General features: G+C 37.7%; 1 protein-coding gene across 1 annotated transcript in view; it reads left to right on the top strand.

Annotated features, from left to right (window-relative positions):
• The window catches only part of LOC118980457 (probable G-protein coupled receptor 158), a 165,148-nt gene that overhangs the window by 48,694 nt on the left and 92,192 nt on the right, over nucleotides 1-24,262 (top strand). Inside the window, exon 3 of the mRNA XM_037037069.1 lies at nucleotides 20,022-20,090. Coding sequence (XP_036892964.1) covers nucleotides 20,022-20,090 — 69 coding nt within the window. The remainder of the gene's footprint in view (nucleotides 1-20,021; nucleotides 20,091-24,262) is intronic.

Genomic DNA, 24,262 nt, shown 5'->3' with positions numbered 1-24,262 from the left:
ATTTTAGCATCTATGTTCATCAGTGATATTGGTCTGTAATTTTCTTTCTTTGTTGTGTCTCTATCTGGCTTTGGGATTAGGGTGATGCTGGCTTCATAGAAAGAGTTGGGGAGTTTTCCCTCCTTTTGGATTTTTTGGAATAGTCTGTGAAGAATAGGGGTTAGCTCTTCCTTAAAAGCTTTGTAGAATTCTCCTGTGAAACCATCTGGCCCAGGGCTTTTGTGTGATGGGAGTTTTTTGATTACTTCTTCAATTTCATTTGCTGTTATTGGCCTGTTCAGGTTTTCTGCTTCTTTTTCATTGAGTTTTGGAAGATTATATTTTTCTAGAAATTTGTCCATTTCACCCAGGTTTTCAAATTTCTTGGCATACAGTTCCGCATAGTAATTTCTTACAATCCTTTCTATTTCTGTGGTATCAGTTGTAATCTCTCCTCTTTCATTTCTGATTGTGTTTATTTGTGTCCTCTCTCTTCTTTTCTTAATGAGCCTACTTAAAGGTTTGTCTATTTTGTTTATCTTTTCAAAAAACCAACTCCTGGATTCATTGATCTTTAGAATTGTGCTTTTAGTCTCTATGTCATTTAATTCTGCTTTGATCTTGGTTATTTCCTTCCTTCTACTTGCTCTGGGCTGTCTTTGTTGTTGTTCCTCGAGTTCTTGCAGGCGTTGGGTTAGGTTGTTTGTTTGAAATGTTTCTATCCTCTTTAGGTGAGCCTGTATCGCTATGAACTTCCCTCTCAGGACTGCCTTCACTGTGTCCCATAAATTTTGGGTTGTGGTGAGTTCATTTTCATTTGTTTCAAGGAGTTTTTTGATTTCCTCCCTAATTTCAATCTTGACCCATTCATTGTTCAATAGCCTACCATTCAGTCTCCATGATTTTGGGTGTTTTGGGTTTTTTCCTGTGGGGTTGGTTTCCAATTTCAGTCCCTTGTGATCAGAGAAGATGCTTGGTATGATTTCTATTTTCCTGAAGTTGTTGAGACTGGTTTTGTGTCCTATCATGTGATCTATCTTTGAAAATGTTCCATGTGCGTTTGAAAAGAAAGTGTATTTAGTTTCTTTGGGATGGATGGCTCTATATATATCAATTAGGTCCATTTCTTCTAGAGTGTCGTTTAATGCTGCTATATCTTTGTTGATATTTTGTTTGGAAGATCTGTCCATTTTTGACAGTGGGGTGTTAAAATCCCCTACTATAATTGTGTTGCTGTCAATATCTTTCTTGAGGTCCTCTAGGATTTTCTTTATATATTTGGGTGCTCCTGTGTTGGGTGCATATATATTTATGATGTTAATGTCTTCTTGGTGGATTCTTCCCTTGAGTATTATGAAGTGACCTTCTGGGTCTCTCTTTATAGCCTTTTTTTTGAAGTCTATTTTGTCTGATATGAGGATTGCTACCCCGGCTTTTTTTTCATGTCCATTTGCTTGGAAAATTTGTTTCCATCCTTTCACTTTCAGTCTGTGGTGGTCTTTTGTCCTCAGGTGGGTCTCTTGTAGGCAGCATATGTGTGGGTCATGCTTTCTTATCCATTCAGCTATTCTATGTCTCTTAATTGGTGCATTTAATCCATGTACATTTAAAGTTATTATCGAAAGGTACTTATTCATTGCCATTTATGTACCTGTGTTCCTCTCTGTCTCTCTCTTTTCCTTCCTTTCCTTAAAGCAGCCCTTTTAGTAGTTCTTGTAGAGCCGGTTTTGTGGAGGCGTATTCTTTTAGACTTCTTTTGTCTTGGAAGCTCTTTATTTGGCCTTCTATCTTGATTGAGAGCCTTGCTGGATAAAGCAGTCTTGGTTGTAGGCCTCTGTTTCTCATTACTTGGAATATTTCCTGCCATTCTTTTCTTGCTTGGAATGTTTCCATTGAGAAGTCATTAGCCAACCTTATTGGGACCCCCTTGTATGTTACTTCCTTTTTCTCCCTTGCTGCCTTTAGGATTCTCTCTTTGTCCTGGAGTTTTGCCATTTTAATGATGATGTGTCTTGCAGAACCCAGGCCTCTTTGGGTTCCACCTGCCTGGGACTCTCTGCGATTCCTGGATTCGTGTGACTTTCTCTCCCCTCATCTTAGGACAATTTTCTGTTATTACTCTTTCAAGTAGGTTTTCTATCCATTGTTGTTCTTCTTCCCCTTCTGGTATTCCTATTATTCGAATATTATTACGTTTCATATTGTCTTGCATTTCTCTTAGACTCTCCTCATTTTTTCTGATTCTCTTTTCCATTACCTCGTCCGTCTGGGAGATTCTTTCCACCCTGTCTTCGAGCTCGCTTATGCGGTCCTTCGCCTCATCAATCCTACTCTTCATACCTTCTACTGTGTTCTTCAATTCAGAAATTGTATTTTTCATTTCCTCTTGGCCTTTGCGAATGGTTTCTATTTCCTTTTTCATGCTGGTATAGTTTGCGGAGAGTTAATTGTAGCTCCCCTGTAGTTTCTGGTAGCTCGTTGTAAGCTCTTTGAATTTCCTGATAACCAGTGCTTTGAATTCCACATCTGATAGTTGGCTTGCCTCTATTTCATCTAACATTCCTTCTGAGGCTTCCTCCTTTTCTTTCATTTGGGGATTGTTTCTTTGTCTCCCCATTGTTTGTGCTGCTCTTCTCGTTGGCTTCAGCTTCTTAGATTGATCTGTTCTGGTACCCTGAGTTTATGGCGTGAACTTCTGTGGAGGATACCTGTGGAATTCAGTGGTGCAGTCTCCTGTAGGTATCTTGGTCTTCTCTGCTCCCACTACTCCTCCGGTTGGTGTCCAGCGAGTCAAACCGTCTGGTCTCACTACCTGCAGCCGCCTGAGGGGCTGTTATTGTGGCTCTTCTCGGGCCTTGGTACACTCAACTGGTCTTGCCAGTACCCCCCAAGATCCAGACTGGCGCCTCTCACCCGCGCCCTACTGAGAGCGGATTTTCTCCCAGGCTTCCCAGCCCTGGTCTGACATGAGGGTGCGCGCTCGCTCCTGGCTTTCTTGTTCTCGTAAGCTTGGGTGTGGACCTTTCCCTGTGTTGTGGCTGAATACACAGGGCAACTCACAATTCTCCCAAACCAACAGCAACAGCCTGACTCCCTGTGTTTCCCTGTCTGCACCAACTGAGTAGGGGTGAAGCTGGCGACTGGCTCTCTTCCAGGGGCCCAGCCAGCAGCCAGAGACTCCCCAAATTTATTCGCCATTCGGTGCAGGTCCTTTGCCACAGGGATCACCTGGGTGACTCTCAATTCCCCAAGCCGAGGGTCGGCGCAGACCCTGCCCCAAGGGAAAAGCACGGGCGACTGGCAGTTCCCCGAGTAGATGGCCTGCTCGGGGCCCCTTGGGGGCAGGGAAGGCGGGTAAGACCCAAGGCCGATGAAGCCCGGGGGGGGGGGGGGGGGGCCCCNGGGGGGGGCTCCGGAAGGCGCGCGTGGCTGAGGGAGCAGGCGCTGGTGATGGCACAGGCCACTCGGGGACCGGGGAAGCGTGCGGGACTTGCAGCCTGTCAAGCCGAAGATCAATGCTTGACTCAGTGTCTCCTAGTCTGTGCCAGCTGAGCAGGGATGGAGCCGGCCTGCGCGGCCTCACCGCTGGGCAAGCAGTGATGGAGCTGGCCTGTGCCGTCTGAGTAGGGGTGGAGCTCGCAACTGACCCACTTCTGGAGGCCCTGACAGCAGCCCGAGATTCCCCGGGACTGCTCACAGGCAGGCACGGGCCCCTCAAAGCAGGGTGTGCTCTGGCAACTCTCAGTTCTCCCAAGCCAGCAACCTGACTCCACGGGTTATCGGAGCTTTCTGGTTTGCTTCCGAAAGCTCACTCCTCTCTCTGCCACTACTGGCAGACTGATCTCGTATGGTGTTTTCCAATCTGCACCCTGCCAGACAGGGGTGGTGCCGGTGACCAGTTCTCTCCCAGAGACAGTGTTGCCCACCCTCGGCTCTCAGAGACCTGGGCGGCCAGCCGGGCCCTGGCTTGGCCTGGCAGGGGGCCCTGCCACCAACTCTGTGCTGCCCCTCGTACTTTGTTGATCTGCGGTCGTCTCCTCTCCTCAACCTCTGGTCATTCAGTGTCCGCTACAGTCTCTGGAGTCCTGCCTTCTTATATGCTGGGTCCCAGTTTGGCATCTGCTGTGCTCTTCCACAGATCAGCCAGGTCCTTCTCCAGTGCGTGGAGAGAAGCGAAATCCTTTGCCCTACTCCGCCGCCATCTTCCCAGATCTCCCCGCTGTGAGCATTCTTTTACAAGCTTTTTTGTTATCAGATGCTTCTCTTTTTTTCAAATAAATACCTACAAGTAGAATTGCATGGTCACAGAGCAGCCTCTTATTACTTTATAAGAGGCTGCCAAGTCATTCTCCAAAATGTTCATACAGTTTTAAATTTCCATTAGCAATGTGTAGAAATTCAACCTGATCTAAATCTTCTCTACATTTGATATTGTCAGTTTCTTTAACAGTTCTAGAAATTATTTCTTTATGACTTTAATTTTTTAAACTTTTATGAGATTAGAGTTTTAAACTGTTCTTTTTTGTGAAAGCAACATAAGTATATTTTACAGAGTTTGAAAATACTAAAAATTTAAAGTAATTATGTAAATATTACCTATGTCAATAATTTTGTGTTTAAAATTTAAATATAAAACTATTTCTATATACATCAAATTATAATTATATACTCTTTTGTCATTAAATGTACCCCCAAATCTCAAATTTTATAACATTGTATTATTACACTATAGAATATACAGTAATTCATTCTACCATTTGCCTACTTTTGGGGATATAGATTGTTACTGATTTTGTCCAAATATGAACAATACTATGCATGAAACATTCTTATAACTATGTCTTGTGAATGATTTAGATTATTTGCACAGGACAACTTCCTGCCAGTTCATACTGTCTCATTTTCAGTCTTTGTGTCTCTTATTTCTTTTTCTTATCTCAATGTATGTAAGAGAAATTCGAATAATGTAAAATCCCAATGTTAATATCAGATGTCTTTATCTTGTGCCTGGTTTTAAGAAGACTACCTACCTCATCACTAAGACTTGGCAGTTTGCTTATGTTAGATTTTTTTCTGTTAGGAAGTGATCCATAGGAATGTTGATTTCAACATTAATTTGAGTTGTGTTAAGTGTGTCACTCATGGGAGTACTGTGCGCAGTGAGCATAAAACATGGGAAACCTACCCAGTTGGGGTAGTTCAAAAGTCTTCTTTGAAATTCCCATGTCTACCACCTTGCCTGATACAGAAGGCACTGAAAAAATCTTTATTGTGCTAAAAGTCAGTGAGACTAAGACCTGAGAAGTGAGTTGAGGTGAGCCAAATGAGGGTAAGGGAGAGAGGTTAGGATAGACCAGGGTGAGGGAACAGGACAAACCGTGACAGCTTCGAGGTGGGAAACATCTGCATTTGTAGAAATGCAAAGTGGCCAGGTTGGCTAGAGCATAGTGGACAAGAACAGAGTACCTAAGGGGGCTGAGGAGGCATCTGAGGTGGTGAGGTACATAGGTTCACAATATTGTGACTATCGTGACTGCCCTGGGTTCCAAGAAAATAATTTTGATAGATATTAAATCTCCCCTTTTTCCTTTTTCATGCGTTTTTACCTTAAATTTCACTTAGACAGATATTGGTGACTTGATACTTATTTTTTCTTTACATGATAAATTTGTGTTTATTCCTTTTCTCTCGACTTTACTTTTTCCATCTTCCCTTTCTTTAACCTTCACTTATCTTAGTTTTTACCCCATAAATATAAATGCTTACTACATGCTAGACCCCAGAGATGAGTTTTATTTACCTCTCTTCTTGAAGTTTGTAATTAAGTCTCTTGTAAATAGACTCTAATTTGACTATATTTTGTTGTTTTTTTACCTACTCTATCTGCCTGTCTCCCTCCATTCATCCCTCCCTTTCATTATTATTTTCTTCCCTTGTTGGCATTTAGGAGTTTTTAGTTGATTATTAATTAACTAAGAAAGGAATACACTGTTGTACAAAATTGACAGGTAAAGAAAAAGTAAAGCAGTAAGTAAAAGCCCTCAATTTCCTCCCACTAATGCTTCTCTTTCCGGCAAGTGTTTGATACATGCATGTAGACTCACATTATGCCTTTCCCTAATAAAGAGTTTTAAATTAACTTTTCTTCTAAAATGCCCTTGTAGCTCTTTCCCTGCCTGTGCATGTGTCTTTTCCATTTTTAAAATAGCAGCATGATATCACATTGTATGGAAAAACTATGGTTTTCTTCTCTGCTATTAATAGATATACCAATTGGTCCAACTTTTTCATCAGGTATTGAGCTTTGGTAAACATTCTTGTGTGTATATTTTTGTGCAGGCCTACAACTAATTCTTAAGGATAAACCCTCTAGAAGTGGAGTTGCTGGTATACTCAAGTGAGACACTTAAAATTTTGATAGACACTTTAAAACTGCTTACATAAGGTTTCATCAATTTTTATTTCTCAGGGCTATAAAAGTGCCCATTTTCTAGCATTCTAACTAGTGAGTTATATTATTATCTTTTAACTTTTTCAATCTAATGGGTTAAAGTCAAAATAATATCATTTAAATTAACTTTTTCCAACTATTTGTGAGGATGAGTACTTTTCCACATTTTTATTTCCATTTGTATTCCTGCTTTAAATTCCCTGGTCACAGAAGTTTCACATGTGTCTTTATATTTCAGTGGGAGATCAGTAAAAAATTGCTTAGGAGCCACTCTCCAGATGCTATTTTAAGTGACAGCTTTACAAAGTTGGATTTTGAAAGGGATATGGGTCAAGTTCAGTGATACCAGTATGTAATTTAAGTTCTGTCACTTTTCTTGGGCAACTTTTTAAATGTCTGTTAACCTTAGCTTCATCATTTATAAAGTTGCGTAATTGTACTACCTGTATTTGTTCTTAGGGTTAAATGTTTTTGTGAAGGTTAATTAGTACAAAATAGCTAGAATAGTGGCTCATTCAAAAACTCAGCTGCCATCATCATTGTTATTGTAATCATTATCATTTTTTACTTACTACCACTTTTCTTATCAGCAATTTGTTAAGGTCAGGAGGTGTGTTCAATGGGGAAAAATGCCAATGCATGAGCAAACTAGCAGTGCTAGTTACACTTCTAAGTCCCTGTTCTACCCAGTACAGGGTCCTGCATTTACCCCTCCCCACTTTCCTGAAAGTTGGCTTTTTTTATTCCCAGAATGTATGCATTTGTATCTCTTTTAGAGTTTTAAAATGTAGCCAAAAAAATGAGAGAGAGAGAGAGAAAGCCATTGTAAATAGAGTTTATTCATGGGGGTGGAAGAGAGCTGCTGGTTTGGACATTGAAGTCACACCTACACAGCAGGTCATGAAACCTAGCATATAATGAAAGCTGGATTTCAAAGGCAACTTCTTTATTGTACAAACTTCTGCTTCAAAGAAAAATGATAAAGGAAAGCAAACCCACTCGTTTAGCATGGCTTCAACAAAGCTCGGGGGATTATTGAGGTACAAGTGTGTGGTAGTTGTGGTTAGATAGACTTATTCTTGATGGGAGTTAAATGCACAACTGGAAAGAGAAGACTTTTTTGAAATAGGAATTGCTTCTTTGAAAAGAAAATCCTCAACAGAAGAGGAGGGTTGTGGATCCCTTTTATTTTTGAAAGGAATGTCTGCATCCCAGTTTCTGATTGAGCATAGATATCTTCTATTACAGGAGCTGCTTCTATTACAGGAGTAATTGCAGAGGACAGTGGTATTTGGGAGGCACCAGAAGGCCCATTGTGCAAAAACCCTGCTCTCTCAGCTTTCAGAGTTCAAGATCTTTGCCTTTAGACCTTAATTTAACTGTGGGCTCTCATTTTGTCTTCAAGGTCCTACTCGAAGTAGCAACCATTAGATTAATATTAATCACTAACATTCTAATTGACATTTATTATATCCCTTTTGTTTATAACTGGAAGATAAGATTAAGGCATAGAAGAAATTAGAAGTTGAGGATTGGGAAAAATAAGGAAACCACTTTGAAATATATGCCAGGTTTGAAGAGGGCAGGCCTGGATGAGATGACAGAAAGAGGGGCATACAGATACTGGCTGTCTAAGTGGGAGAGATGAGGGCAGGAGGGAATGATAACATAGGAAATAGTGTCCGTGAGAAATCTGAGGAGACAGTGCCTTCGTTTGAGTCCGGTTCTGCCTCTACTCACAGCCATTTTACCCTTGTCAAACAGGAAGAACTAGTATGTTAAACCAACATAAACAGATGGTTTCTTCTACTTCCCTCCTGTCTTTGTTCTCTTCCTTTTCCTCCTCATTAACTTATTCTCTAAATCATAGAGGAGTCCATGGGTTAAAGGATAATTCTTCACTTGAATAAACATGGATCAGTATGCATGTTGCTTTTCGGTTTAATCATTTATTATTTACCCAATCATTCACTTAGTCAACAAAATTGGCGGGGGGGGGGGGAGGTATTTTGTAAAATACCAACAGTGAAATATTCCATAGAATCCACTTTTTTCTCTGGGCTATAGATGTTTATTGCAGAGATAGTTTGGGCACAAATAGGTAATTGATTACCATTACCCAGGATAGGAAATATGATGAGAAAAGAAGACTGGAAATTTTTAGTTTTTGAAACCCCGAGTTTGAGATGCCTATAGGTCATTCTGGGTATAGCTGTCTTCCAAGCAAGTGAAAATAGGGATCTAGAGCTCTAGAGAGAGATTTGGGCTGAAGATATAGATTTGGAGTTAGTAACTAAAAAAGCTTCCAAAATGATTGGTACTTCTAGAAAACTTAATCATAGTTCAATTTTTGATGAGGTTAAACAGTTGTTTTTTAAAAACCTATTATATTGTGAATTTTTTCTACTTTTTAATATTTTATACATTATTTTATATTTCAATAATTCTCTACTGTCAAATTTCTATACATACTTTATTTTTCTTGTATCTTTTTGAGGTGATAATCTAATCCTAGTGCATTTTATAATATATTTTATCTTATTTTTATAGTGTATTTTTCCTTTACCATTTATGCTCCCCAACCCCCTATAATCACCACACTGTTGCCCATGTCCATGAGTCCTTTGTCCTTTTACCTCAATCTTTCCACCCCCTAATTCCTGTCCTCCTTATCTGTCATGCTTCTATGAGTCTGTCTCTATTTGGCTTGTTAGTTCAGTTTGTCCATTAGATTCCACATATGAGTGAAATCATATGGTATTTGTCTTTTCCTGACTGGTTTATTTCACTTAGTGTAATGTTCTTGAGGTCCATCTATGCTGTTCCAAAGGTTAAATTTTTATTCTTTTTAATAGCTAAGTAGTATTCTATTGTGTAAATGTCCCATAGTTGTTATATACACTCAATACTGATGGACACTTGGGCTGCTTCCACATCTTGGCAGTTTTAAATAATGCTACAATGAACATAGGGGTGCTTATTTTCTTTTGAATTAATGTTTCAGGTTTCTTTAGATAAATTCTCAGAACTGGAATCACTGGGTCATTGGCCAATTCCATTTTTAATTTTTTGAGCTTTGTCCATACTGCTTTCCGCAGTGGTTGTACCAGTCTGCATTTCCACCAACAGTACACAAGGCTTTTCTTTTCTCCACATCCTTGCTAACATATCTTGTGTGTTGATTTATTGATGATAGCCATTTTGACTGGTGTGAGGTGATATCTAATTGTGGTTTTAATTTTCATTTCTCTGATGTTAGTGATGTTGAGCATCTTTTCATATGTCTGTTGACCATCTCTATGTCCTAAGTTTTTAACAAAAACAGACACATAGATGAATGGAACAGAATAGAGAGCCCAGAAATATGAGCAGGGACCAAAAAAACAGAATTTATTTATAAAGAATTGTGTATTTATTCTTACATGTTTAAACCACAGTCACCTTCAATGTGTTCCCCATTTTATATAATACACCCGTTGAGACATTTTTTACACTGCTTAAAACAGTTTTCAAACTTATTGATTTTGATGCCTTTTAGAGCTTCTGCCTTTTTTGTTTATTTGTTTGTTTATTTGTTTCACCTCTTCAACATCAGCAAAACTTTTCGCTTTGAGGACTTTTTTTATCCAGGGAAACAAAAAGAAAGTTGCTCAGGGTAATATGGGGTGAATAGGGAGGATGAGGCTTGGGGGTCATGCTGTTTCTGGTCAAAAGCTGCTGAACCTTCAGTGCAGTGTGGACAGATGTGCTCGTGGGTCACCCATCATGAAATGGGCAAACACATAGAAAGAGCCTTCAAAAAAATTTTCTGACGCTGAGTGCAGCCTCTTACAACACCACCAGCTGATACATCAATACAGATGGGTTCCTAGAATACTCACCTAATGGGAGAAGCCTGTACTTGTACTACAAGGCGCATGCCCTCCAGAAGGTAAATGTTATTTTTGGGGTCCCCCCTCCTAAACCCATGCCTTTATAGCCAATTAATATTTAACAGAGGAAGCAAGCACATACAGTGGGCTAAGGACAGTTTATTCAATAAATGGTGTTGGGAAAAGTGGACAGATATGAGCAGAAAAATGAAACTGGACCACCTTTTTATGCCATATAAAAGAATAAATTTATAATGGATTAAAAGTCTATGGTCATACCACCCAAAACACTCCTGATCTTGTCTTAAATGGATTAAAGACTTAAATGTTAGACCTGAAACCAAAATCCTAGAACAAAACATAAGCAGCAAAATATCAGACATTGCTCATAGCAATATTTTTTTCGATATATCTTCTCAGGTAAGGGTAACAAAAGACAAAATAAACAAATGGGACTACATAAAACTAAAAAGTTTTTGCACAGCAAAAGAAACCATCAACTAAATAAAAGGACAACCCACTGAAATAGAGAACATACTCTCTGATAAATACAATAGTTAATAGCCAAAATTTATAAAGAGCTTTTATTACCAAAAAGCAGAAATAATCCAATTAAAAATGCATACTATATTTTAAAGCAGAGAGTAACTAATTAGTATCCAACACAGAGAAGAAAAAAGACATTAAAACATACCTCAGTGAGTGTGACCTTTTAGTTTTTTTACATTTTTTATTGTTGTTCAAGTACTGTTGTCTGCATTTACCCCATCACCACTCCCCCCACCCCTGCCATCCCCACCTCCCTTCCCTGATTCCAGCCCCCTTGGTTTTGTCCCTGTGTCCTTTATAGATGTTCCTAAAAACCCTTCCCCCTCTTCTTCCCGTTACTCCCTTTCACCTCCCCTCTGGTTACTGGCAGTTTGTTCTTAATTATCACTTGAGTGTGACCTTTTTGAATTCTGGAAGTGTTAGTATTTATTATCTAATTAAAACTTATAAATTTATTATTTGAAAATCTTCCTGAACCATGTTCATAATATAAGACATAAAACCCTAAAATATCAAGGTAATTATTTAATTGTAAACATGTTACGATTTGCTTAATAAAACATTAAGGCTAACGGAAATAGTAGAATTTAGTGAAACCAATGATAAGAATTGACAATTAAAATGTAAGCAGGGCCCTGACCGGTGTGGTGTGGCTCAGCTGATGGTGGTGTTCCACGAAGCAGAAGGTCGCTGGTTTGATTCCGGGTTGGGGCACATGCCTGGGCGGCTGGTTCGGTCCTGGTCAGTCAGGGTGCGTACAAGAGGCAACCGACGGATGTTTCTCTCTGGCATCAATGTTTCTTTCCTTCTCTTCCTCCCTTTCTTCCCCTCTCTAAAAATAAATAAATAAAATCTTTGTTTAAATCCCAGAAAAGTCTGATTTTAAAAAAGTGTAAGCAGGATGTTAATATACTAGTCCCTTTTTAAAACCTTTCTTTGGCAGACACATTTAAAACTAATACACTCCATAGGGCAGGGAGAGTAATGGTGGGGGAGGGGGGGATGGGCACAACTGTAATTGAACAACAATTAAAAAAAATAATAAACTCCATATGGACAAAATTCTATAATAAAAACCAATAATGAAACCTATTTATTGGTTCTTCTTAATGCTCCCAAGTTTGAGGAAAGTAAGAATTCAGTTTACTCCATACAATCAGGAAATGTTTATATGATTTTAAAGATTGAATTTTGAATTCCTATCTCCATCATCTTCGCATCTTTCCCAACAACATTTTAGAATCCACTTTTTTCCTGCTTATCAAGTTTAACACTGCTGGTTTAAATTTCTGAACTGCTTGTTCTTCTTGCAGGTAGGAGGCATCTTTTACACCTCCGTAAATCACCTACTAGTTTACTCACTGACATGCTCATTATATTTTGGAGATGAGACTTTTTTGTGTTAAAATGTAGAATATAAAATAAAGCATATAAACAAGTCCTAAAATGTTTATACTGTCTCCACATGTCAAAGTATGAAATGTTTCTTTGTTTTACACATTGTCTAGTCATTCTGTATAGTACCGAACATGCTATAGAAGACAGACAATGTGTTAAAGACAAGCTTAACAGTTCTGAGTAATTCTGTTTCTGTTCTCACATTTTTTCCCTGTTTAAGACTGAGGAGATGATGATATTGCCTATGAGTTAGCAGTAGTATTGTGGAATAGTTACTTTTCCGAACACAGTTTTTAACATACTGAATTTAAAAAGAAAAAATATTTGAGATTAGTCAATATTCAGACTATAAAGTTCGCTTAGAGCCCTGGCTGGTGTAGCTCAGTGGATTGAATGGGGGCCTGTGAACAACATGATCGCGGTTCGATTCCCAGTCAGGGCACATGCCTGGGTTGCAGGCCAGTTCCCAGCAGGGGACTCACGAGAGGCAAACCTACATTGATATTTTTCTCCTTCCCTTCCCCTCTAAAGATAAATAAATAAAATTTTTAAAAAAAGAATGAAAGAAAGAAGGAAGGAAGGAAGGAAGGAAGGAAGGAAGGAAGGAAGGAAGGGTTACCGAACAAGGGTCCGAGGCGGGGGCAATACTTGGCCCACCGAGGGATGCCAAAAACTGCTACAGAAAACAGGGGCCCCTCCCAAGGACGATACACTAATGTCTATTGGGCTCTTCTGTCCGCCGCCAATTGGAAAGATATCTCTCAATGCCAGAGATTTGTGAAAAGGAAACAAAATGTTTATTTAATGCTATTCAGGCCTAATGCCTTCCTTAAAATATTAAAGTCTTTAAGGGTATACACCTACACACACACACACAGCGCTCCCTTCTCCCACTGTCCCAACTCCGGGTACCGTAAATCAGGAAAAGAGCACACGTCCGTTTTTCAGGTCGCTGGCACGTGAGCTGTGTCGCCTGCCTGTCCAGGCAGGATCTCCAATTAATCCAAAGTCATGTGGCACCTTTCACTGGCAAGAGTTCTTTGTACCAAGTTCCAGTCAAAGTCTCTCCTGCTTTCCAGGCCACTCAGCCAAAGAGAGCACGCCAAAGCCGCGTGGGCCTCTTCTACCAAAGCCGCACTCCACCAAAAGCGCACATCTTTCTTCTTCACCTAGCTGCAGGGATCTCCATTCTGGCAAAGCTAAGTGGTTTTCCCTTTCACCTGGCCAAGAGGGGGTCTGCATCCTGCTGAGACCCGTGTGGCTCTCTCTCCTAATGGCTACAGGGCGGGGGTCCTAACTCTGCTGGAACCTCGTGTCTTTCTCCCTAATGGCTGCCGTGTCTGGGTTTAAATCCCCCGGTGCCCATCTTCCTCTGTACCCCTATTTCCGACTCCTCCCACGATCAGTTACACCTGCCAGTATTTCTGTATTATTATAAGTTTACTGGGCTGCCATTGTTAGTCTGGGCAGGTATGGTCCCATGTCCTAGAGCCAATCTCCTCCAAGCCCCCACGCAGGCGCTGTAACTCAGGGGATCTGCCCCCCAGTCACATCTTGGGGGGAAGTGACTTCATTCCCCTAGCTCCAAGCATGGCCACAGCCATTTAACATATCCAAGTGACCGGCCAAAGGCTATAGATATGTTAAATGACCAGGCCATGGATTAGCTGCAGGGCTGTGGCTTTACAAAACAGCCCTGCATGTTCCTGGTCTATGTGTCCCTTCCCCCAACTCACACCTGTCGGGGGAAGGGGTGAGGACACCTTATAGGTCTCTCCAATATTCCTATACACTTTGAGTTCTGGACACTATTCCAAATCTTTCCTGGGCCCCTCCCTTTGGCTGCACCCTGTATCAAAAGGAAGGAAGAAAGTTCGCTTATATCTGTTGCTACTTAGCAATCAGGTAAAACCAAGCAATGGCTTGTGAAGTGTCTTGAATTCCTGCAAGTATAAAGTATATTTGTGTTAAAAAATAGATTGATGTTAAACTAAATGATATTTAGTTTATCTCAAATGTAACAAAGAGTGATATTTGAAAAAGTATGCAAAGTATTTTATCTCTTTAATGTCAAATTTTGAAGTACATAATACTTTTTATTTTAATTATTATCATTCCATTACGATTTTTACAGGAGGTAGAATTTATTATTTCTGTGATTATTTTACTTGAACATATATCAATTAATCTTAATAACCTTTAATCAATAATTGAAATCTAATCAAATGACATATTTTAAGTAATTTCATGCCACTTTATTTAAGGATGTATAGTAATTCTTCCCAAGGCAAGATCCCATTTGTAAAATATCAGTATGTTTTGTTCACTTCTATATACATTTTGATACTTAGAGAATTTTTCTGCATTAAGTAAGAGTTACTCTATTTACTATGTAGTATTGAAAGAAAAGGGGAATTGACAGTTTTAAATAGATTACAGAGAAGTAGCAGGTATTTTTGCATATTTTTGCAAAGAAATCATGGGGAAAATGAGGACAAATAAGGACATGATCATCCACATTTTAGGAATGCATTCTAGTCTCATCTTAGCAGAGGAAAGGAACTGAGAGATGAGAAGAAGTCTGACAGGAAGTGCTTTGGTATTAAATTATTTTGGATGTAAGCACACAGGATAAGCTTGGTTAAGTAAGGTTGTCCAAAATTTTCCCTCTTATGTTATTCTGCATCTCTAAAGCTGCAGTGAGAGTCAGCAGCTTTGAGCCCTGAAATCAGGCACTGAACTTTTGAAAGATGAGACACTAACAGAAACATCTTTGTGTTCACATTATCTGAACACAGCTTTTGACAAAGCAAAGTGAATTGGCCAGGATCTGGTGTAAATCCTACAAAAGCAACCATGAGGAGTTTCTGTCCAGCAGTAAATGGTAAATAATACTAATAATGAATGACTTGTTATTTCTAAGTTCACATGTATAAAATCTCATTAATTTTTCTCTTTATTTAGTGTGTGGTACTGTTTTAAGAATATGAAACTATTTATAGATCACTCTGGACATTATTGTTGGATAAACTTATTTTTCCAAAAGGTCTGAAGTAGCTCCACTAGAAATGACCGTATCATATGAAAAATGGACATTCTTGTAAAGACTTAGATATTAGAAAGAATTCTTAGTTAATGGCAATGTAACAATATCTTTTAATGTTTTAAATAAAACTTTAAATAATTTAAAATTCACTAGTAAATGTTTTTATAACATCTGCACCAAACCCTTTACTGGTGGTTTATTTTTAAATACTCTAGTAGTGCTGTATGTTTTTGTTATTATACTATAAGTTACATTCTTTTCCCTTTAGTTTGGGTAAAGACACAGCTGAGGGTCAGTTTGGACGTACAGAGGAAATCACACTGACTTGGCAATCGACTGCCATGGATGACAGGTCCTTATTCTGTCGCTCATGGGCTGAATGAGTTTACATAGCCTGTTGACTTCACATCCTCTATCTGTCCATGAAAGACTGATGCCGAGCTACCATAAACTGAGTGCTTGTCCTTTGCCAGGCAGCATTATCACCACAGTTTACAACAGTACTACAAAGTGAGCATTGTTAAAACACCTTTATAAATGAAGACTGAAGCTCAGAAGGTTAAGCAATGGCCAATTCTGAAATTTCAAACCATCTGGATATAAAGTCCCTGTGATTTATTTCACAAATTTTTAATTCTCTGAATTATTTATATTTGACTTTGGGAATCTCTGTCCTGGTCATTTTCCTCTGCTTTTTGGATGTTTTATTGCTGGTAATTTTTCTGAAAAACCGATACTGGTTTTAACTAACCACATTTTAGGAAATTGTTTTGTGACAATTTTTTCTAAATCCAATTGGTTTTTTGATATTTCATCACAGATTTTCTTGAGATAAACTAATTGTGTGTAGTCTGTCAAACTAATAGAGACTGTACTCAATTTTCTAGATTATTGCAAATAAAATTATTGAAAAACAATGTCTTCCCACCTCTCAGTGCTAGGATTCTCTTCAGGACATCTTTTACATCTTGCTTCCAATTTATTATTGTGCAGTAATTTAATCGGGGGTTTGTCAGATTTCATTTGTCATTATACTGTCCATGGATTACTTTATAGAAATAGGAAAGTTAAAACCAAAAATATAGCTCCTGAGTCTGTTCTCCTGTTTTTGTAAATAATAAAGATTTATAGAGTCTTGGTTAATCATCCAAACCCATGCTAATTCATTCCTTTTAGAATCTTACTCTGTTGCTTTCTTATATTTTTATGATGCATTCTGAGGTTCAGCTATATAAACAATGTCTTCATGCTCAAAGATTCCTTTGTAGTAGAAAGACATTATAATTGTTATGAGGCTGAAGAAATCAACTATGATCCAAAATAACTGCACTGTTTTAGCGAGATATACATTAATTTCCCCAATGATTACAAATGTTAAAAAAATAAATGAAGTAGTTAGTCCGTGTAGAATCAGGGAAATAATAACAAACCATTTTAATCATTTTAAGAAATGTAAACTGCAGCATTCTTATAATTTTATTTCTTCTTTTGACTTAGCTTCCTCTGGGTGCTTATGTCCCTAGGCAAATCTTGTGATAGCTGTATTTTACCTTATGCCTCTATAGTTTGCACCCAAAGATTATAGAATTTAGAAATTGACTTTAGCATAATTCAATAAAATTGGTATAAGAAGATTAATCTTTTTCCTTGGCCCACAGGTTTATCTGACCATTATAAATCTTCATAAGTTCTGAAAGTTTAAGAAATGGGGAATGTGAAACAGAGGTGGAGTCCATTCACCTCTATTTTCTAATTACGTTTATGGAATTATATTTATTAGACTTTATTGATTCTAAATTAGAGAGTTCAGCTGAAAGATAACTCCCCCAGTTTTCTATTCATCTGTAAGTATAAATACACTGTTCGATAATTTTATATATATACTTGGTGCTGAATAAAAACTTATTAAATAGTTATTAGTTAGGAAAGATTTTGCTTAGACTTCCTTGCATATTGTGACACCTAATGTAGAATTTTCTAATTCAGTTGACACATTTTAGATGAGTCCTTTTTGCTCTACTTATTTAATTATTAAAATGTGTATTATGCAGCAATGTATGATTATACCTCAAAAGAAATTAAAATATATACAATTTCCAAATCTATTCACTTCTCTAGGAAAAAAATGTGGTTATCAGTTTGATATGTATCTTCCAGACCCATATTGATATATTTGAATATGTCTAGAGAAAATTTGTGTTGATTTCTGTGTGTGTGTTTTATGTAAATAGTATAATACTGTATATTGTTGCTCATCTTCAAAAATTTTCCTGTCAGTAACTGTCAGTAACTCTGGTTAAAGAGAGTTCCGTGCCACCACTTCTATCTCAGACAGAACTGCCAAGGAGATGCCCTATTATTTGGATTTTTTTTCTCACTCATTCATCTACATTTTTCAATTCCTCAGCTCCCCCATAGGTACTTAGTGCCTCCTCTCTCCTAACTTCAATTGTAAGGAAAGGATTCCAGTTCTTCACTTTGAAATGAAGTCAGTGTATTAGTTACATATTTATCCTTAGCACCAAGTATGAAAATAAAAGCCTTTGTTGTAGTTAAAAGAATTTCCAGTACCGATAAGAAAATGGGGAAATATTTCAGGAGGCATGAGGTTTCTTAATCCCTAAGGAAAGTCTTACTTGTTAGATATCTGCTCATTCTATGAGGCCATGCAGCCAGCTCTGCCCAAGAATATTTTGAAAGGAAATTTCCACACTTTTTAATGGGCCTTCCATTTGATTATGGAACTACTCAGTGGTTTCAGCTTATAATTTGAAATTATGGGCCCAGCCAGGAAAAAGGCAATGAAATGTTAAGAAGATTGCTCAACGTTGCCAAATGAAAAGGAGACAGGTTACTTGCCCTGAGAACACAGAAAAGCATGCTCCACTACCAGAGTTGTTATGTGGCGATGATGGTTGCAACACAGCTAAGAACCTACTGGCCCTAAAGAAAGAACTGCTGACTTCCCCACCCTAAGGCTTTTTACTCCTTTGGGCCTCTAGGGTCATTTTGGATTCCAGCATTAAAAAATTTTTGACTGCTATTTATTTATACCTCTGTGGTTTTCAAATTCTTCATCTGGGTGCTGTTTTCAACCTTGAATAATAAATGTCTCCTTATTAAGTATCTGGCATGATGCTAGCCATTTTTTATACTTTATATTTTATCCAACCTGTCAGATTTAATAAGGTAAGATTAAGAAATCCATTTTATGCGTGAAGTCATTGAATTTCAAAATAGCCTAACTCTAAGTGATTGTTTTATAATTCAAACTGAAATGAGGTTAACTGCAAAGTCTGCTATTTTCATGAAGCCTTGTGGCTTCTTTTCATATCCCTTTTTCAAACATTATAGATTGTCTTACACGCGATCTTCTGTAGTAGTTTGGGCTCTCACTCTCAGTGTCGTTTTCTTGGAAAGTTTAAAAAATGAATCGTAGATTAGTCACAATTAGGTATGAATAGAATTTGCCATCTTGGAAATTCTGCCAACACAGAACCCACTTCAAGGCTTGCCAATAGAAATGGTCTTTTCAGTAAGTGCATCTCCTAGCTAAAATAATGACCAATAGTGAGAAACCATTTGAATATTCAAGTCTCTTCACTGACTAAACTTGTTTCTCCATCCCCCATTCTTAAATTAATAAAAGCCCTGAGTACTTTTCAGATTACATGAAGTATTTACCATGTATCTAACAATGTTATACCAGGATTATGAAAGAGAACTAGAATTTTCTTTCTCTGGCTACCCATTTAGCTGGTATTTCTTTCTAAGTAACAGAGTCTTATAGTTTGGCTTTTCTGCTTCTTTTGTTGTTAAAAAACTAATTGCTACTACTTCAAATTATTTTCCTGTTAAGACATTATATTTGAACCAGATGTAATTGGTATATATGTTTTATGTTGCATTCAGTGAAAACATTGGGTCTCTTGAACAACCTGTTTTTACGTTTGTATTCTTGGTCAGTATATTTACCCTATAATGATATTAAAACTAGTCAAAATAAAATTTATTATTAGGGTAGAAAATTGATTGGTGGTTGTTACTTCTTGCCACAACTCTAAGCATTTTGTTTTGGGAGGATAATGCTATTTTGAGTCTAATAAAACATCTTAGCAAACTTAGATAATCAGGACATTTATTTGAAAATCAATGTATTCTTTTGAATTTTGAGTTGAGAATAATTTAAGCATGTTTACAAGGTAAGATTCCTCTGTTATTTAATGTGATTTCTATTATTTACATAGTGGAGCTCTGTCAGTGAGTTTGGGGACTATATTTTATCACTGAGATGACAAGATCTTATGCATATGTTTGTTTTATTCACTCAAACCATTACACAGGTATTTGTGAAATGGCTTAGGGATAGAATTCAATATACACTTGTACCTGATGTTTCAGGAATACAGGCAAATCTCCTGTGTTGGTGAATTGGTCGGATTGAAAGGATTGTCTAGACAGTGTTCTCAAATGTTCAGTCCGTTTGATGATTCAAACTTTAGAGTAAAATTCCATGAAGGCACTGGCAATATTAAGCTTGTCATCACTGTTGTATTCGGTTGTTTTGCGTGTTGTAGTTAAGTTCTCCTGTCTAATGTGAGCCAGTTTTCATTTGTTTTCCCTCGCAGAATGCTGAGCAACTGGTTGAGCCATTGTCTCAATAGCATAAATTTTCCCATGCCTAGAAATGCAAGCCTAACAATGACATTTTCATTTTGTTTTCTAGAGCATCAGGGCATCAGGCCTTATCCTGTTGGAAACGATCCTTTTTGGGTCTCTGCTTCTATACTTTCCGGTAAGGAACCTATTTGTATTTTTAAAGTATCCATTTATTTTATGTTGTTTATAATCTATTTATATACAGATTGAGAAACAAGGGCTTCACAGATATTTCAACCCTGGCTCTTACCTTTTGGGTGACCTTTGATAAGTTACTTAGCATTTCTAAACTGTGGTTTCCTCTTGTAAAACGGAGCTAATTATCCGTTTCCTCCCAAGTTTGTGAGGAGAGCTAAATGCCTCAGTGAACTACCATGTGGAAGTCATGCTTGGTTATTCACATATAGATGTTCATTTCCTCCTTCTTTCCCCCATCCTTAAATCAGAACCATGAGAAACGTCAACTTGTTAATGCTGGAAAATAACAAATAATTACATAGAAAAAGGAGCATAATAACATAAGTGTATGTGTGGTGCTAGCGGCATAGATAGTCACAACACATTCTCCCTATCACACTAGTAATATGTTCTGTCTGATTTTACTAATTTAATGCAACCAGTTTGTATTTAGCAGTAATTGTATGTCAAGCACTATGCTAGGTTCTAGAAATAAAATACAGTGTGAGAAGATAAACTTGATTTCTCTCTCAAGAAACTTACAGTTTAAAAAGGAAAATGAATAGTTACAGGAAATTATAATACAATGTGACAAAAAGCTAAGCCTATAGTAAGGGCAGCATGTTGCTGAGGCTCTTAAAAAAGACACCTACCAAGTCTAGGGAATAAAACATCATTCTCTTCCTCCATGCTTACCCCTATAATCTGTCTATTTTCAAAATATCAGTCTAACACCAAAGTTCGACTATGGCATTCCTCTTCTCAAACTCTCCAAAGGTTTCCCATTTTACTTACAGTAAAAGCCAAAATTCTTAGAACGGCCTCAAAATCTCAGCATGATTCGGATCTCATACTCTCCATCACCTCATTTTCAAATTCTCTTCCTTCACTCAATGTTCACAAGCACTCTTAATCTATTCTTACTTTTTAAAATTTCTCCTTAAAAGTAGAAATTTATTTACGTATAATGTTTACTTTTTTAATCAAATTACATTATTTTATACTTATTTATTTTATTCATTATACATATTTATTTTATTAAATAAGTTTTCTTCTTTACTGGCCTAGAGTTATACACAGTAACAGTAGAGACACAAATACGTAACAGTAACAGTAGAGACACAAATACAAATATAATGACACAAAGACGATCTCACATGCCTGGTACTGTTCCGGTGTGAGTGGCTGTGCACCATAATGTTTCATCTTCGCCATAGAACTACCAGGAAGGCATTTAACCAAAGTCATAGAACCACCCAGTTAGAAAGCGAAAGATCTGAAACGACTTTAGTGACTTCAATAATAATGTTAATCATCTGTTGTTGGTGCTGCCGCCGTGTTTTTCCTGAACCTAGGCTATTTTAAAATACCTTTTATACACAGTGGCCAGAAAGATGTTTTAAAATATCAGGTTTAATCTGTCACCCTTTTTATAGCTTCCCAGTGTTCTTAGAATAAAGATTAAAAACTCTTGACATGGTTTATGATGTTATAAATAATGTGGCTTTTGCCCACCTCTCCAGACTCATCCAATACCACTTTTTCCCTCACTTTATGTACTCAGCACCCTGACCTTTTTTCAATTATTAAATGAAACATGATTCTCTTATGGTGACCACAATCATGGCTCCTTAAAGACGTCCGCGGTTCTAATCCTTGGAACCTGTGAATATGGTACCTTACATGCTAAATTCGACTTTGCAAATGTAATTAATTAAGGAGGGACTTTGCAAATGTGATTAATTAAGGATTACACAATATAGACATTATCCTGGATTATCTGGATTGGCTGGAGGGTCCTAAGTGAAACAGAAAAGCAGGAGAAAGAGAACCAAAAGAGACAGCTTCATGAAAAGATTGGGCTGGCTATTTCTGGCTTTAAAGATGGATGAAGGAGGCCATAAACCAGGGGTGTCAAACTCATTTTCACTGGAGGCCACATCAGCCTCACAGTTGCCTTCAAAGGGCCAAATGTAATTTCAACTCTTTAACAGTTAAGGAGTAGTTAACATTTATACAGTCCTAAACTTACATTAGACCCTTTGAAGGCAACTGCGAGGCTGATGTGGCCTCCGGTGAAAATGACTTTGACACCCGGGCCATAAGCCGAGGAATGTGGCAGCCTGAAGAAGCTGGAAGGCAAGGAAGGCAGCCTGAAGGCAAGGAAACAGATTCTTCCTAAAGCCTTTAGAAGGAACTCTGTGATTTTAGCTTCGTGATCCATTTCAGACTTCTGACCTCCAGAACCATATGATAATAGACCTTTGTTGTTTGGGCCACTAAATTTGAAGTAATATGTTACAGCGCCAATAGGAAACTAATATGCCTCTTGTCATGGGAACTTTTCACATGCCTACCCTTTAGTTTTAAGGTCTTTCTCTTACTTTTCTTTACCCCCTCTCACTAATTCCTTTGCCTAATTAACATCTGGTCATCCCTTAGAATTTAGTTAAGAATCACTTTCTCAGGAAAGCTTTTCTTGACACCCCCACCTGCGTCAAATTCCTTTTGATAACTTCCTGTGGAATCTCACTCATTTTCTTGACAACACTTATCTCATTTTGTAACTATATACTCAGAAGGGCAAATATTTGATCAGTGTCATTCTTCTGCACAATCCGTAGTTCTGTGAAAGGAAGGGCCTGTTTCCGTTTGGCTCACTGTTACATCTGCCACACTTACCCAGTGCCTGTCACTATAGGCAAAGTGCAGTCAATATGCAGTGGACTGATGGATGAGGTTATACTGGATACACTTAGGTCTGTACCCTGAACTACTGGCTTTTACCCTGTGGAAGTAACCACCAAAGAATCTATTTAATTGTGAAAGACTAAGAATGATGATCCTTATTTATATTACTTATGCAGTGGTTGTAGTTAGTCAATAAAAACACTTGTTAATGTTATTTTGAGGTTTACAGTTTGGTTTATTTTTATTTATGATTCCTCTTCATTCAAATTAAGTGGTCATATTAATGAGCATGTGTCTAAAGTGTGTAGAAGAATTTTAAAGCCTTCTACATGGAATAAGTACTGTAGAAAAGAAGGACATTTCAAAAAATAGTAAATGTTAGGCTACTGAATGTCCAAGGCAATTATTAGAGATCCTGTCATTGACTGGGATCCAGTTTTGAAATATATCTGATACACCTATATCTATGATGATATCAGATACAGAGAAAAATGGAAACTTCAAAGGGGTATAAAAATAGCATTTATGCTCAATAATTGTAATATGTCTGGGAGAAAAAAAAAACAGAAAAGAAGACTTACCAAAAAAATTTTGTCCCAGAAACATTCGGATATCTTATTATGTTGATTTTGATGGTGTAAATGTGCCCTGTACACTTCTAACTTGTTAAATATCTTAACTACTTTCTTTGTTCATGGTATGGTCTATACCAAATTGCTCATGAAAGTTGTACTGGGGGTTACTGTTTTGGAGAAAAAAATGTACTTGAATAAAGCAGAATTATTTGGGGGGCTGGGTAACTCTGTAGAAGGAGGCTGTGGGGATAGTCACTGTTCTACTGAGTTGTTACGCAACGAACCTTTTCTTCTTTTTAGGCTGCATATTGTTGTTCAGATTTGCAGGAATTAAGGTTATTTTTGCCTTTTCTAAGCAATATTAGACTACAGACAATTTTGTAACAATACTTATATTGGAAAGTCCAAATTAGAGATTATCATCACTGTGCAGATGAGGACAAACCAAACTCTTACTAAATTTAGCATTGTTATAATTGGATAGCACAGAGCCAAAGGATTTGAAACATTTCTTACAGATTCTCAAGAGACTCATGATTTGACGTCCATACATTTTTGAACAAATGATTAGTCTCCACAATCACTTAAAACATTCATAAATTCATAAAAGAAAGCAAAAAGAATTTTAAAAAGCAACTAAAGTACATTTTTCTTGTTAAACTGCACAAAAATGACCTTTTGTGAATTCATAGAACGTATTAAGTAATATGAAGTCTAGGATTTTGTTTTTGACTTGGCTAAAACCAAGGTTTTCTGCTAATGTAGATTTTTCCCTTCAACCTTGATTATCTGCTTGGTTGGCTGATGTGTCTCTAAAGGACACCAGTACACATATAAATATAGTTAAGTATGTTCAAACTTGTCC

This window comes from Sturnira hondurensis, unplaced genomic scaffold, assembly GCF_014824575.4.
Source record: "Sturnira hondurensis isolate 20B ecotype Veracruz unplaced genomic scaffold, ASM1482457v3 Scaffold0022910, whole genome shotgun sequence".
NCBI classification, from domain to species: Eukaryota; Metazoa; Chordata; class Mammalia; order Chiroptera; family Phyllostomidae; genus Sturnira; species Sturnira hondurensis.
Note: the sequence above shows the minus strand (reverse complement) of the source record. Positions and strands in the feature narration are given on the sequence as shown.